Raw genomic sequence first — 12,721 nt, 5'->3', positions numbered from 1 at the left:
TTGATGTAAAAGTTAGAGATGATCAGGCATCCACCAAACTTGCCTACTCAGTAAGTTTCTCTCCCTGGTATGCCCTACCTCTTCCCCCTCCCCTGCTCCCAACTCCCAGCTGCAGTTGGAAAGTAGGTGATTCTTAGATGGCAGGATGTAGAAGAAGCAATACTAACTAGGGCCTAGTTGAACATGCTAGAGAAATCCCTTTTTTTGTATCTAAGAGCTCTTTGGGTGCTGAGTGGTCTGTGAATTTTAACTGAAGCTGTGAAGTTTTTGTTTTCTTTTAGTAAACCAAATAAAAACACCCCAGAAGCTTTTTCCCCTGAAAACACTAAACAAAAGACTGTAGTCCCTTATTCCTGGCCCAAAGCCAGGAGGAAAAACCACCCCCACAGCATTCCTCCTCTACTGAAAGGGTGGTGTATGTGTGCTCAGTCCCAGTCAGACATGTAGCAGCACCAATAACTAGTGAGGCTTCCTAACCAAATCCCTGTGCTCTGTACTCACCCATGTTCATTCTTGGACCTCTTTTATGTTTGGGGCTTTCTATTTCCTCTGCCTGCCAGATCACATTATTCTGAACTGGTTCTCTTATAACACTATGGTCTTGTAGCAGGCGGTACTGTAGTAGTTTTTTTTTTTTTAATTTGGAGTCTGCTTTAGAGCTTTCCAATTCATTTGGCTTTTTTAACCCCCACTTCCTCCCCCTGTTCTTGGAACACAGTATTCTGCCCTCATATGCTGTCTAGTCTCTCCTTGAAGCTGAGTCTCCTCAATTCTCCCCTGTTCCTGTCCTGCCAACCCGGGGTCTGGGTTCAGAATTTAAGAAGTCTCCTCAGTTCCTATGGCTGGTTAGGAGTAGAGACCTGGTGGAATCAGGCCCTTTTCTGGGAGAAAGAGGCCCCTGGAGGGTTTGGAAGAGGATCAGCATTCTTCCTAACCTTTCTCTCCTGAAATGTGAATGCATCCTCCTGTTCTTGAGAAAAGGCTTGTGATACCAGGTACCTGCTCCTCCACAAATTTTTTTTTTTGCTACTGATGAATTCTCCTCCAGCCATTTTGCCTGGCCTCTGGTTGTCTATTCCGTGGACTGCTCAGCTTTGGAAGTGGAAAATGTTATTTAAAGCTATTTATGTAGATGGACACACTGAATTTTCTAGATGGGGGTAAGGGGTCTCAAAATGACATGGAAACCCCCTCAGCTCTTCTGGCTCTGTTCCTAAATCCCATACTGAGAGGAGCACAGATAGGAAATAGCAACTCAGTGTCAGTTTCCATGTGATTACCCATTTTAAAGTCAACATCAGGATGAAAATGAAATTGAGTTTTTATTTTGATGTTTCCTTAAAATCCTTCCCCTTCCCAATCCATCCTTCCTTGCTCCTGTATCTGAAGGCTCTTTCATAAAACAGAAGAGTTTGTCATTGACATCTAACCCCTTTCATTAAATTAATTGTAGGTACTGACCTCCTAATATTTAAGTGTTTACTATCTATTGCTGTAAAGTTTTGTATATTTTGTAAACTTTTTTTCCCAAATAGTAGATGTCTAAAATCGTTGTACATCTGATTCTTTTATACTCCATTGTTCAGCACAAAGTGTGGTTTTTATTTAGAATTAAAAAAAAGGAAATTTGGGGTGTACCTGTGTCCTTCCCTTAATGTTTGAGAATATTCCCATGCTTCTGAACTTGGATTTTGTGGGCTGGGCACCTTGCTGCTGCAGTCAAACTTTCCCAGACGAAAAACCAAAGTGCTTTCAAGTCACATGTTTCCTTTTCCAGTCTTTGGGTTTTCCTATTCAGGATTTGGATGAGCTTATTTTATTAGCCAAATGAGAAATTGAAATAAATAAACTAATTTTGCCATGGAGGAATCCTTAATTACATCTTTCACTCACCCAGAGGTGAAATTTGTATTTAGAAAGTTAGCTGCATATTAGACCACATCAAATATTGACTGGGAGAAAACTAGTACCATTTAATTCCTTATGGTCTCTAGTTTACACGGGGAAATAGAGATTAAACAGAGGAATTTTGAAAAGAATTTAGGGAGCAATAGAGGTTTGCTGTAAAATTCCATGGAGTTATTAAATATGCATTTCCATAAGCAAGGAGTCTTGCATCTCCTTGCAATGTTAAAGTTCATCTTGGAGTACTTGGGGTCATTACTGGAGAAAGGTAGATAAAATGAGCCCTTCCAATCCCAATTATCCCATAAAGTGTGTGATAACTTAAGATGTGACCAGCAATCTAGGACTGGGGAGTGTTTACTGGGAAAAGCAGTAGCACTTCAGCTTAGAGAAGTAATGACATTTTTCATGGGATCAGATCTTGGGTTTTCATATGGGAAAAAAAAATATTTTTTAAATGTCTTTTCCTGGTAATAGCTTTTGCCCTGTAGCTCAAGATCATTTCAGGGATGGACCTGGCAAGCACTGAGACTTACTATGAAATACTGGCTACAGATTACCAACCATCCATGGAGACACTAGGTACATTTAATCACATTGGGCAGGGTACATTGTTTAATACATCTGGTGAATGGGTTCAGCTTTCAAGGAGTAAAGGATACAAATCCAAAGTACAAGGATGGTTATTGTAGATCACAGATTCTTAACTTTTTTGTGTCAGCCCATTGGCAATCTAGTGAAATATCTATACTCTTCAGAATAATGTTTTAAGCATAAAATATAGGGTTACAAAGGAAATCAATGATATTGAAATACATTCATCAAAATACTTTAGAAAACAAGTTCATGAACTTCAGATTACAGACTCCTGTTCTGGAAGAGATATTCTATGCCTACTGATTGCTTTCATCATGGGGAGCAGGTGGGTAGATAGGGTGTGTTCTAGATATTAAATTCAGGATTGCTTATCCTTGAGGAGAATTATGAAGCCAGGAATTGTCAAAGGCAGCAGAGACTTAGTCTTATGGTTCTGGTTAGCCTACAAACTTCTCATCAATACTAATACAATTCTTCAAATTAACTTGCCCTTTCCTCAAGCTAAATGTGTAGGTAAGTTGTTGATACATCTACACAGAAAAGTAAAATGTATATTTGACTTATAAGAAACAAAAAGGAGAACAGAATTGAAATGAATGTTATAACTGGTCTATACGTCCCAATACTGAACTTTCCAGCCCATTCCAGGGGAACCCTGGGTAGTGATGAAGACCTAGCTGAGCTATTCCCAGCAGTCTTGGGGGTAGAAGTGTAATCTTGATCTAGCATCATGACACTTGCTACACTTCAGATATTTAGGCAGCTTCCTCTCTCGTCTTCCCTACCTCTGCCTTATCTTTACACTAAAGATATCTACTCTTAGTTCAAAACAGTGGGACCTTGGGGACATCCTGCTTGTGGCCTTCCAGCTCCTTGGCCTCTAGCATCCTGTCCTTACATCCAGGATAGTTCAGTGAATTCAATATATAAGCAAAAAAGAAAAGTCTGAGGCTACTGCCAGGTTTGTCCTTCTGGTTAGGGTGATTTATAGTATGTTTCCAGCTTCCTTTGCCAAGTCTCTTTCCATCTCCCTCCCCCACCACTTTTAAATACCAGTTATTCCAGGGTCAGAGGTCCAGATGATTCTCACTTTTGTTCCCTTCTCCCTGCCCATATAACAAATAATTCTGAAGAATTTTGCCTGATTCCAAACCCATAGAGAGATAAATTGAATTGGACGAATGGTCACAACAATTCTGTGGACCTTGTTCCAATTTCGATATACACTAGAATTAGCACTCTGTGCCAATCATGGTACATAAAAACTTCCATCTCTTGCCTTCAGGATTTTTCTCCCTTGTTTTTTGTTACCGTTTAGTCGTGTCCAACTCTTTGTGACCCTACTTGCTTTTTTGCATTCCTTTTAAGGCTGGAAAACTGTCACTCCTCAGCAGAAAAGTAAGTCTAAAACAAGAATCCATCAGAGTTGGGCATATCAGATTGAGGGATGGGGAAAGATGAGGTGTTTCGAATAAAGGAAGGATGAGGCACATTCCTGAAAGTGTAGGCCCAGACATGGCAGGGGGTTGGGAGGAGAGTGTCTTATCTAGTTGGTTTGGGCTCCCTCCTTAGTAATGACAATCGAGTGCTTGGTAGTCGAGGAGGAGGAAGAAGCCCTGCCTTTTCTGGCCTGGTCCTTGGGGATATAATGGACCACAGCACCCATCAGTCGGCTACGAAAGCTGGGACTAAGAAAGTTGTAGAGGATAGGGTTAGCAACACAGTGCAGCATTGATAAACAGTCAATGACATCATAGAAGAAGTAGAGGATGTGGACCATGTAGCAGTGGAGGAAGATATGGTTCCCATGTAGCGTGAGCAGCAGCAGTGTTACATGGTAAGGCACCCAGCAGACCACAAAAACAGCCACATAGGCACAAACCAGTAGTCCGTGGCGCCGAGCCTCTGCCCGTCCTACCTGATGTAGCTGGTAAACAGTCAGCACATTAAAAACTACCATCAGTGGAAAGGGAAGTAAAAAGCCCAGGACAATGGTGGAGAGGGTCACAGCTAGTGCCCATGTGCTGTATGTTTCAAATGGTGCCAAGAATAGGCACATCGGATCTGTGGCTTCTATCAGATGAATGTGAGCTACCTCTGGCAGCGGGATGAGGGCAGAAAGGACCCAAACACCTGCACATATACCTTTCCGAACCCGATGCTGATGTTGCTGCCAGAAAGGGGAGGAGCAGGTGAGTGTGACATACCGGTCTATGCTGAGGCAGGTCAGGAAAAAGATACTGCTATACATGTTGGCAAAATAAAAGTAGTGTGTGAAGCGACAGAAGAAGCTGCCCCACAACCACGTGTAGTCCAGAGTGACTTCCAGCATCCACACAGGTAGAGACAGGATGATACCCAAGTCAGCCACAGCCATGTTGAAGACGTAGAGATTGAGCAGTCTCCCTTGGCCCAGGCTTTTCCAGTTGATGTAGATAACTAGCAGGTTCTCCACTAACCCAACCACAAAGATGGCCAGGTAGAGTACAAAGAGGACCACACGCTTGGCATTTTCATTGAGCTTGACTTCGCACTCAGAAAAGGTATGGTTAAAGAAATGAATCAGTTCCGTCCAGTTATGGAAGTCATCGAAGTCACTGAAGAGCATGGAGGAGGGGAGCTCAGAGGGACTAGGCCCCATCATGGAATTAGGACTGGTTGACATAGGGATGGCAGGCACCTATGAGAAGTATGATGGAGACAGAAGGAAAAGACCTTGAGGATAAAATCATGCAGAGGATAAAAGGGATAAAAGGATAAAAGATAGTTGGTAGGATTGTAGAGTCTGAGAGGACAAGGGAAGGAGGAACCAGGAAAAGAGAAGGATCAGGGACTATAGGCTATTACTTTAAATGCATAATAATCATTGTGTTTTGATTTTGACCCCAAAGCCAAGATGCTTTAATTAACAGGTCTATAGTGCTAGGAGTGCCTAAGGATTGGATGTGTCCCAAAGTAAACCAGCGTACTCTTCCCATACTCCTCCCCTTCTCACACCCCTCTACCCTCCCTGGGTTCCTGCTATTAATTTGAAGCGCACCTTAAATGCTGCTGGTCTCTCAAAACTCTGATTTACAGGAATGGAAATGTACAAAGCACCCCATCTCTAATCCATCTTAGGACAAACATGAATCATTGCAGGAAAGCAGGACTGTTAAAAAGCCTAGAAAAGGAGTTCTTAATCTTTTGGTCATTGACTCATTTGGTAGTCTGATGAAGCCCGTTAGCGCCTTCTCAAAATAATGTGTTGTTTTTTAAAAATCACAATGGAAGGAAATGCTAAATTTCAGCCAGAGCTTTATAAAAATAAAAGCCTAATTTTTTTCCTGTCAAAGTTCATAGACTTCCTGAAATCTGTCTGTGGACCCCAGGTTTTAAAACCCCTGGTCCAGTAGAATCTCAGAATATTAGAATCTAAAGATCATCTGGTTTAAGTCCCTCATTTTACAGATAAAACAACTGAGGCCCAGAGCAGGGAAATGACTTGCCAGGAGTGAGCTTGAATCTGGTTATCTTACCCCTCTATCCCAGTTCAGGGCTCTCTCCACTTTCTCCCTCCTCCAGAAGAAGGGCTTCATTTTAGGGAACACTTACCTAAAGCTCAGCTTGTTTATCTGGGGCTGCAAGGGTGTGTCCTGTCCTGAGAGTCCGAGAAGAGCCAGAGAGGTTATGGCAGTGGGGGTGTGGGCTTAGCTGCTCTGTTTCTCTTCTCAGGGCCGCCCTCCTTATTCAGGAAACAGACATCACTGGCTGACATTCTGTGGGAGGGGGCCAGGGGCTTTCCTGCGTTCATCCATTCAACTAAAGGGGGAAGAGATGGACAAAAGGTGGCAAAACGAATCAGGCCCTTTTGTTGCTTCCTTCCCTCCCCTAACCCTTCCTCACAAGCTTGGGGCCTGGTTCTTCACTGCCTATAACATGGAGGCTGAAAAGAATCAGATTGTAGAAAAGTCAGTTTTTAATGCTTCTGCCTCTTGCCTTCACACTTGCCCTATAGCGTCTCCCAGAACTGTGAGAATAGGGATCACTGCTCTCCCTCTCTCCCAAAGTATAGACTTTGTTGTCTGATCTGAGGATGAGGAAAGGGCTACAGTTGTGGCAGGAAACAGGACAAGAAGGACTTTAGACCTAAGGGTGGCCACAGGATGTCTTTTTCCCCTGGAAATTGTAGTATGGAGGAAGGGTAGTTGATAGGATGGCCCAGATGTCTATGATTTGCTTTTTCAGCACATCTCTTTAGGCTGTCTGCATACCAGGAGTGGCCTAAGGGCTAGAATTTATATTAGGATCATAGGATTTAGAGCTAGGAGGAACCTTAGTTGCCATAGGCCTGGAAAAAGCCAAATGTCCCTCACAATTTTCAAAAAGAGAAGAAGATGGAGTCTGCAAACTACTATCTGGTGAGCTTTCCTTTTCATCTTTGGCATAATCCAATTCAATTAACATTTATCAAGTGTTCATTTTATGTGTCACATACAAAAATCACTTGAAAAGCGCCACAATAAAAATAACTGATGATATTGTGGTTATAAGTGTCAAACAAGGTATGTAATAAAAAGATATATTTAGCTTGCTAAAAAGGTTTGCCACTATAAAAACTGAATGTAATGAGCCCCTAAATATTACCAAGTGATCGAAATTCATAGTTAATCAAAAGAGTTTGCCTTAAATATCTACGCTGGAAGAACGAAGTGGTTGAAGAACACCTATCATCCAGACTTTGATAAGCAGTTGTATTGGCAGAATATAGAGCTGGTCTTAGACATATACTGCATATGGAAAATTAGCTGAATTTTCTAAGAACAGAAGATGTATTAAGGAAACTATGAAGTATCTTTATTGACTCCAACCTTCTCCCAGTTATCTGGGAGGGAAAAAAAGAGACACAACAAAGCCAAAGTGGATACACTGAGAAAAGGCAGATTAGAGGGAGCATCACACCTCGGGGCACAAAAAAATGTCAACTACAAGGACCCTGACCCTCAGAGCCCAGCAGAAAGCTGCACCTGTACTTAAGTAGAACATCGTAGGGCTCCAGTGAAGGAGAAGAGTACTCCAATAACCGAGAGCTGTGATCTCTCTTTGCCACGGGTTCTCTGTATATGTACTTCATTACGTTTTGACTTCAAGTTTGAGTCCCCTGTCCCCAGTCACTTGTGTGTTCAGAAACAGAATGTACTCTGATTTGGGAGGGATATTTGTACCACCTGTCTTTCTATACCTGCATAGTAAATACCTTTCATAATAGTTAATTGACACTACTAGTTGATCATCATTGGGAAGTTCACTGAATGACAGTACCAGAAATCCCAGCCCCTCAAGGTCACCTTAAAGTCTTGAAGGGGGAGTAAGTACCAGCTGCCCATTTGGGGTCTCCATACTCTGAAAGTGAGTGAAAATTAATATTACATAGAAAAGTAAAGACTCTGGGAGGAGATGAACAGGAAGTGCATGGAGTAACAACTTGTTAAAGGTCCACAAAGATTGTCCACCAAGATCAAGGAATAGCTAGAAGTACAGTTTGGCTAGAAGGTAGTAGCATTCATGAAGGAGAATAATAGGAAATGAGTCTAAAAAGGTAGTTTAGAGCCAGATGGTGAATATATGTTAGGTTGAGAAGTTTGTATTTTCTTCCTGGAGGCAGTAGGTAGCCCCTGAAATGGCTAGCAAAGCTTTAGACAAGATCTCTGATACGCTTCTTGTGGACAAGGTAGAGAGATACGGGCCAGATGGTAGTATAGTTAAGTAGATTTAGAACTGGTTGAATCATTGGACTTAAGGAGTAGTTAGTAATGGGTCAATGTCATTTTGTGGAGAAAGTACTAGTGGAGAACTCCTTGATCCTTTGCTATTTTGAAATTATCTATTTATATCTTTTTAAAAAATTACAGATATCTTTGTTTTTTGACATCAGTTCTATTTTCTTATATTTCTCCCTTCCTCCTCGAAGAGAGCCATTTCTTGTAACAAAGAAGAAGAAGGAAGTTCCACCAAACTAAACAATATGCTGACCAATTTTGACATTATGTGTAAGCATTCCATACTTAGTGTAGGCGAGGTCTGACCCAGGCTGGGCCAGCATTTAAGGTTCAGTGTTAGAAAGGTGGCACTTTATAGGACATCCAACACTTAACAAAAAGTTTACTTAAAATAACCTAAAAAGATACTGAGGGATACAACACTGGTTCAGTTAATAGGGTTAAATGATAGTCCTCTCCTTGGACTTAAGAAATCAATTTTGCAAACCTAGAATGGAGAAACAATGGCTAGGCAAAGGTTTGAGTGAAAGAGATATAGTGGATTTTAATGGACTATAAACTCAATGTGAGTTGACTGTATGACATGGGAGCAAGAAAAGCTTCGTTGAGAGGCAGAGAATCCAGAATAAGGGAAGTAATATCAATATTTTGTTATGTCCTAATCAAATTTCATCTGGAGGATTGTATAGTGGTCTTGATGCTGCATTTTCAGATAGACATTGACAAGTTGGGATATTTCTAGAGAAGGCTGACCAGAACTGGGAGGGGACTAGAAACCAGCCCATATAAAGAAGGGCTACAAGAACTGGGAATGTTTTTCCTGGAGGAGGAAAAGACAAACAAACAGATGTTTCCAAGTATTTGAACTGTCATCATCTGGAAGAGGCATTAGACTTGCTCCAGATATACCTAAAAGACAGTCAATAAGCATTTATTAGGCATTCACTATGTGCCAAACACTGTACTAACCACCAAGGAAAGGAAAAACCAGTCCCTGTCCTCAAGGAACTCCTATTCTAATGGGGGAATCAAGATGCAATAATCTCAAAGGGAAGGCTCCGGCATTAAGGGAAAGGCTTCTTGCAGAAGGTGGGATTTGAGCTCAGAATTGAAGGCAGACAGTGAAGGCAAGGAGGGAGAGCATTCCAGAGTGGAAGAACTGATGATGTCACTAGATCTCAGAGCATGTGCTAGAGAGTAAGGAATAAAAAGGCTGGAAAGAGGAAGGGGGCAGGTTTTATAGGGTTTTAAATGCCAAATGGAAAATTTTATATTTGATCATGGATGAAATAAGGAGCCTCTGGAGTGTATTGAATAACTGGGGGGGGGGAGGGGGGGGAAGGGAGGGGATGTTACATGACCAGACTTAGGCTTTAGGAAGATTGGTAGCTTAGTGAAGGTTGGAGCAATATTTCAGGTAAATAGATTTAGGTTTAATGTAAGGAACACCTTTCCATCAACGAGAGCTGTCCCAAAGTGGAATGGGCCACCTTGTTGGTAGTGAATGACTTAAAGCAAAGACTGGAGGAACGCTTACTTGCCTGGGATCATAGGTCTAGAGCTGGGAGGGACCTGGTGCTCAGGGACGTTGTGACTTTCCCAAGGGTATGTTTGCAGAGGCAGGGTTTGAACCTGGCTCAATAATTCTAGAGCTAGCCTAGCTTTTCCCATTGTACTCTATTAGATATTATAGAAGGGATGCCTGTTCAGATTTGGATTGGACTAGATGAGAAAACTGAGTAAGAGGACGCAGCTGGCTGAATGTCACACAGTTGGGAATACTATAGCCAGGATTCAAGCTCATTCCCTCCACACTACACCAAGCTCCTTCAGTAATCCTCTGTGTAATGGGACCAGCCAATGGGGACCAAGTCCTCCAGCATGTTCAGTGTGCTCTCAAGCCTGGTGAGCTTACTTATGGAAGTGTATGATGCTGTAATGGAGGAGCCCTGACCCTACAGATCACATATAAGTATTCTGGGACTGTTTCCTGTCTGTTCACTGTGTGGTGAAGAATTAGCTGCTGAGCCAGAACTGAGAGAACATGGGAAAGGTCCAGTAAGAAGCTTTCCCTCTTCTTTTTCTTCCACCTGACCAAGGGATGACTCTCTGTGCTCCAGGTGGTTAGTGAAGGTGGGGGGATAGAAAGTCATCTTACCCCAGGCAGGGCCAGTATGTGAGCTCATAGTCTCTTGAGAGGCAAGCCTGTGTCTAGAATAGGGCCACTTTATGATGGTATCTTCTTGTGAGATCCCAAAAGGTTGGTAGAGCCACCAGAGGTCTAGTGGGTAAGCCCAAGAAGGAGCCAACACTGAGATCAAGCCAGCTTGACCCACCCCACTAGTGGACTGATCTGACCTTTCAAGTTCTAGGCAGCTGAAAGTCCCAGTGGATAGAGTGCTAGATTTGCAGTAGGACGACCTAGGTTTAAATCCTACCCCAGATATTTACTCACTGTGTGACCCCAGGGTGGGTCACTTAATCTCTGCGAGTTTCAATTTCCTCACCTAAAACTGAAAATGTAAAATGAAGATAATAGTAGCACCTACCTCACAGGGTTGGGATAATGAGTGAAGTGTTTTGCAAACCTTAAAACTACAGAATTGCTAGCCATTATTATTCCAGAAGCAGGATCACCAAATTCCTCACTTGGGTTGGCAGTGGGCAGAGCACACCGCACTCTCACTGTCCAGTCCTCCCTCCATTCCACTTGTACTGTGAAACATGGAATGCAAACTACTGGATGTGGAATGCACCCCCTGCAGACCAACCAATACAACTCTCTTATTTTTCTGATGAGGAAACTGAGACCCAGAGAGGCCAAGTGATTTAACTTTTGTATTCATGATCTCATTTCATCCTTATGATAACTCTGAAGTGGGAGGGCAGAACTTACTATCCCTTTTTGGTCAATGAGGGAACTAAGAACCACAGAGCTTCACTGCCATGCACGAGGTGACACACACAAACCACAGCTGAAGATTGCTAGTTTTGATTCTGGGATCACTTAAACCTCCCCCTCTCCCTCTAGGTCCAGATTAAGCCATTAGAGATGAAAGCTGATGATTTTATCTTCAACTTTTTCATACAGATTCCCACTGCAACCTTTTGCCATACTGTTTGGAGGGGAATGGAACATCTCCCCAGTCCTCCCCGTCCGTCCCTCCACGTCCCCAAGCCTACACCAATGGCAGTCTCTTTTGTACCTAAGATTCTACATAAGAAACCTTAACTCTGACTTTCTTTGGTCCTTCCTTCCCTGTCCCTACCTCCATCCCTCTCAGTACATTTTAGTTGTTGACAACTTCTGGGTCTTCCAACTCTGCTGGGGATATTTCCCTTTTATTTAGAAACTCAGTACACCCATAGTCTTTCCCGGATATAACAGCAAGAGAGGTGCCCAATGGATTCCTTTAGACAGCCAGCTACAGAGGCTGCTCCATCAGCAGAAGATAAGTGATGGCACTGCAGTTTTTCTTTCCTTTTTTTTTCTTTGTGGAGGGATGAGGGGAAATGTAGGAAGAGGGGGAGGGATCGGAGGAGGAGCAGATTGGCTCCTCACCAACCAGGAGGGGCAAGCAACTTTGCCCCAAGCAGTGGCTGCAAAACAATTCCTGGAACTCTCCCATCTTTTTTCCCTTTTTGTCAAACTGGACAAGACATTCTGATCAACAATTACAAAGGAAGGAAGGTTTCAGGGAGGAGGGAGTGAGAGGTACAGATAAAGGCAGTCAGTTTTAGGGAGTGGGGGAAGGGAATGGGAAATCCTTGTTCTTGGGCTCTGGAGGATCCCAAGAAACAGAAAGGACTTATCTAAGGAGACCTTCCCCCTCTACTATCACATAGCAGAGTTAACCCAATGGCAGAGGAAATACGCAGCAGTTTGACAGTGATGCCTGGCACCCCTCCCCCACCAGTTAGCTCAGATTTATCCAGATGGCAACTGACTAGAGAATCTGGGTCAGTACTGACATTAGGATGCCCAAATGTGTCAGCACCAAAGATGCTGCTCCAGGTCATTCCATCCCTCCCAGGTTCCTAAGCCACACAATAAGGGTCTCTCCAGTGTCCTATATAAGGAACATGTTACAGATTCCGTCTCCCCAGGTCTTCTCTCTCAGCCCCAAAACCTTATGTACCTTCATCCTGTCCCCAGCCATCTAGTATCTTCACTTTGTCTCATCTTCTTCTCAGGTCTAAATCCTCATGGCTAAACTCCTCTCCTTTCTTTGACATTTTATGTGGTTATGTTATATACTTGTGAAGGATGAGGACTACAGATAGATTCAGACTACTAGTCCTCTAAGAGGATATCTCATTGAGGAATAACTCGAGAGGAAGGGAGAAAGGGAATACGTATTTATTAAGCATCTACTATATACCAGGTACTGCGTTAAATATTTTAGAAATATTTTCATTTGATCCTCACCCTCTTGAGAAGTAGGTGCCATTATTTTATA

The 12,721-nt window shown here is 42.7% G+C and overlaps 1 protein-coding gene across 1 annotated transcript; it reads right to left on the bottom strand.

Annotated features, from left to right (window-relative positions):
• Positions 1–2,471: 2,471 nt before the first annotated feature.
• On the bottom strand, positions 2,472–6,183 carry GPR182 (G protein-coupled receptor 182). Its single transcript, XM_072655094.1, has 2 exons — positions 6,097–6,183; positions 2,472–5,182 (listed from the first exon to the last, which is right to left on the bottom strand). The coding sequence occupies exon 2, from the start codon at positions 5,165–5,167 to the stop codon at positions 4,049–4,051; it is 1,119 nt and encodes a 372-aa protein (XP_072511195.1). The 5' UTR covers positions 5,168–5,182; positions 6,097–6,183; the 3' UTR covers positions 2,472–4,048.
• Between the last annotated feature and the right edge of the window lie 6,538 nt (positions 6,184–12,721).

The sequence above is a fragment of the Notamacropus eugenii genome, chromosome 3 (assembly GCF_028372415.1).
Source record: "Notamacropus eugenii isolate mMacEug1 chromosome 3, mMacEug1.pri_v2, whole genome shotgun sequence".
Lineage (NCBI taxonomy): Eukaryota > Metazoa > Chordata > Mammalia > Diprotodontia > Macropodidae > Notamacropus > Notamacropus eugenii.
The sequence above is the reverse complement of the archived record's forward strand: the minus strand, read 5'-3'. Positions and strand labels throughout refer to the sequence as shown.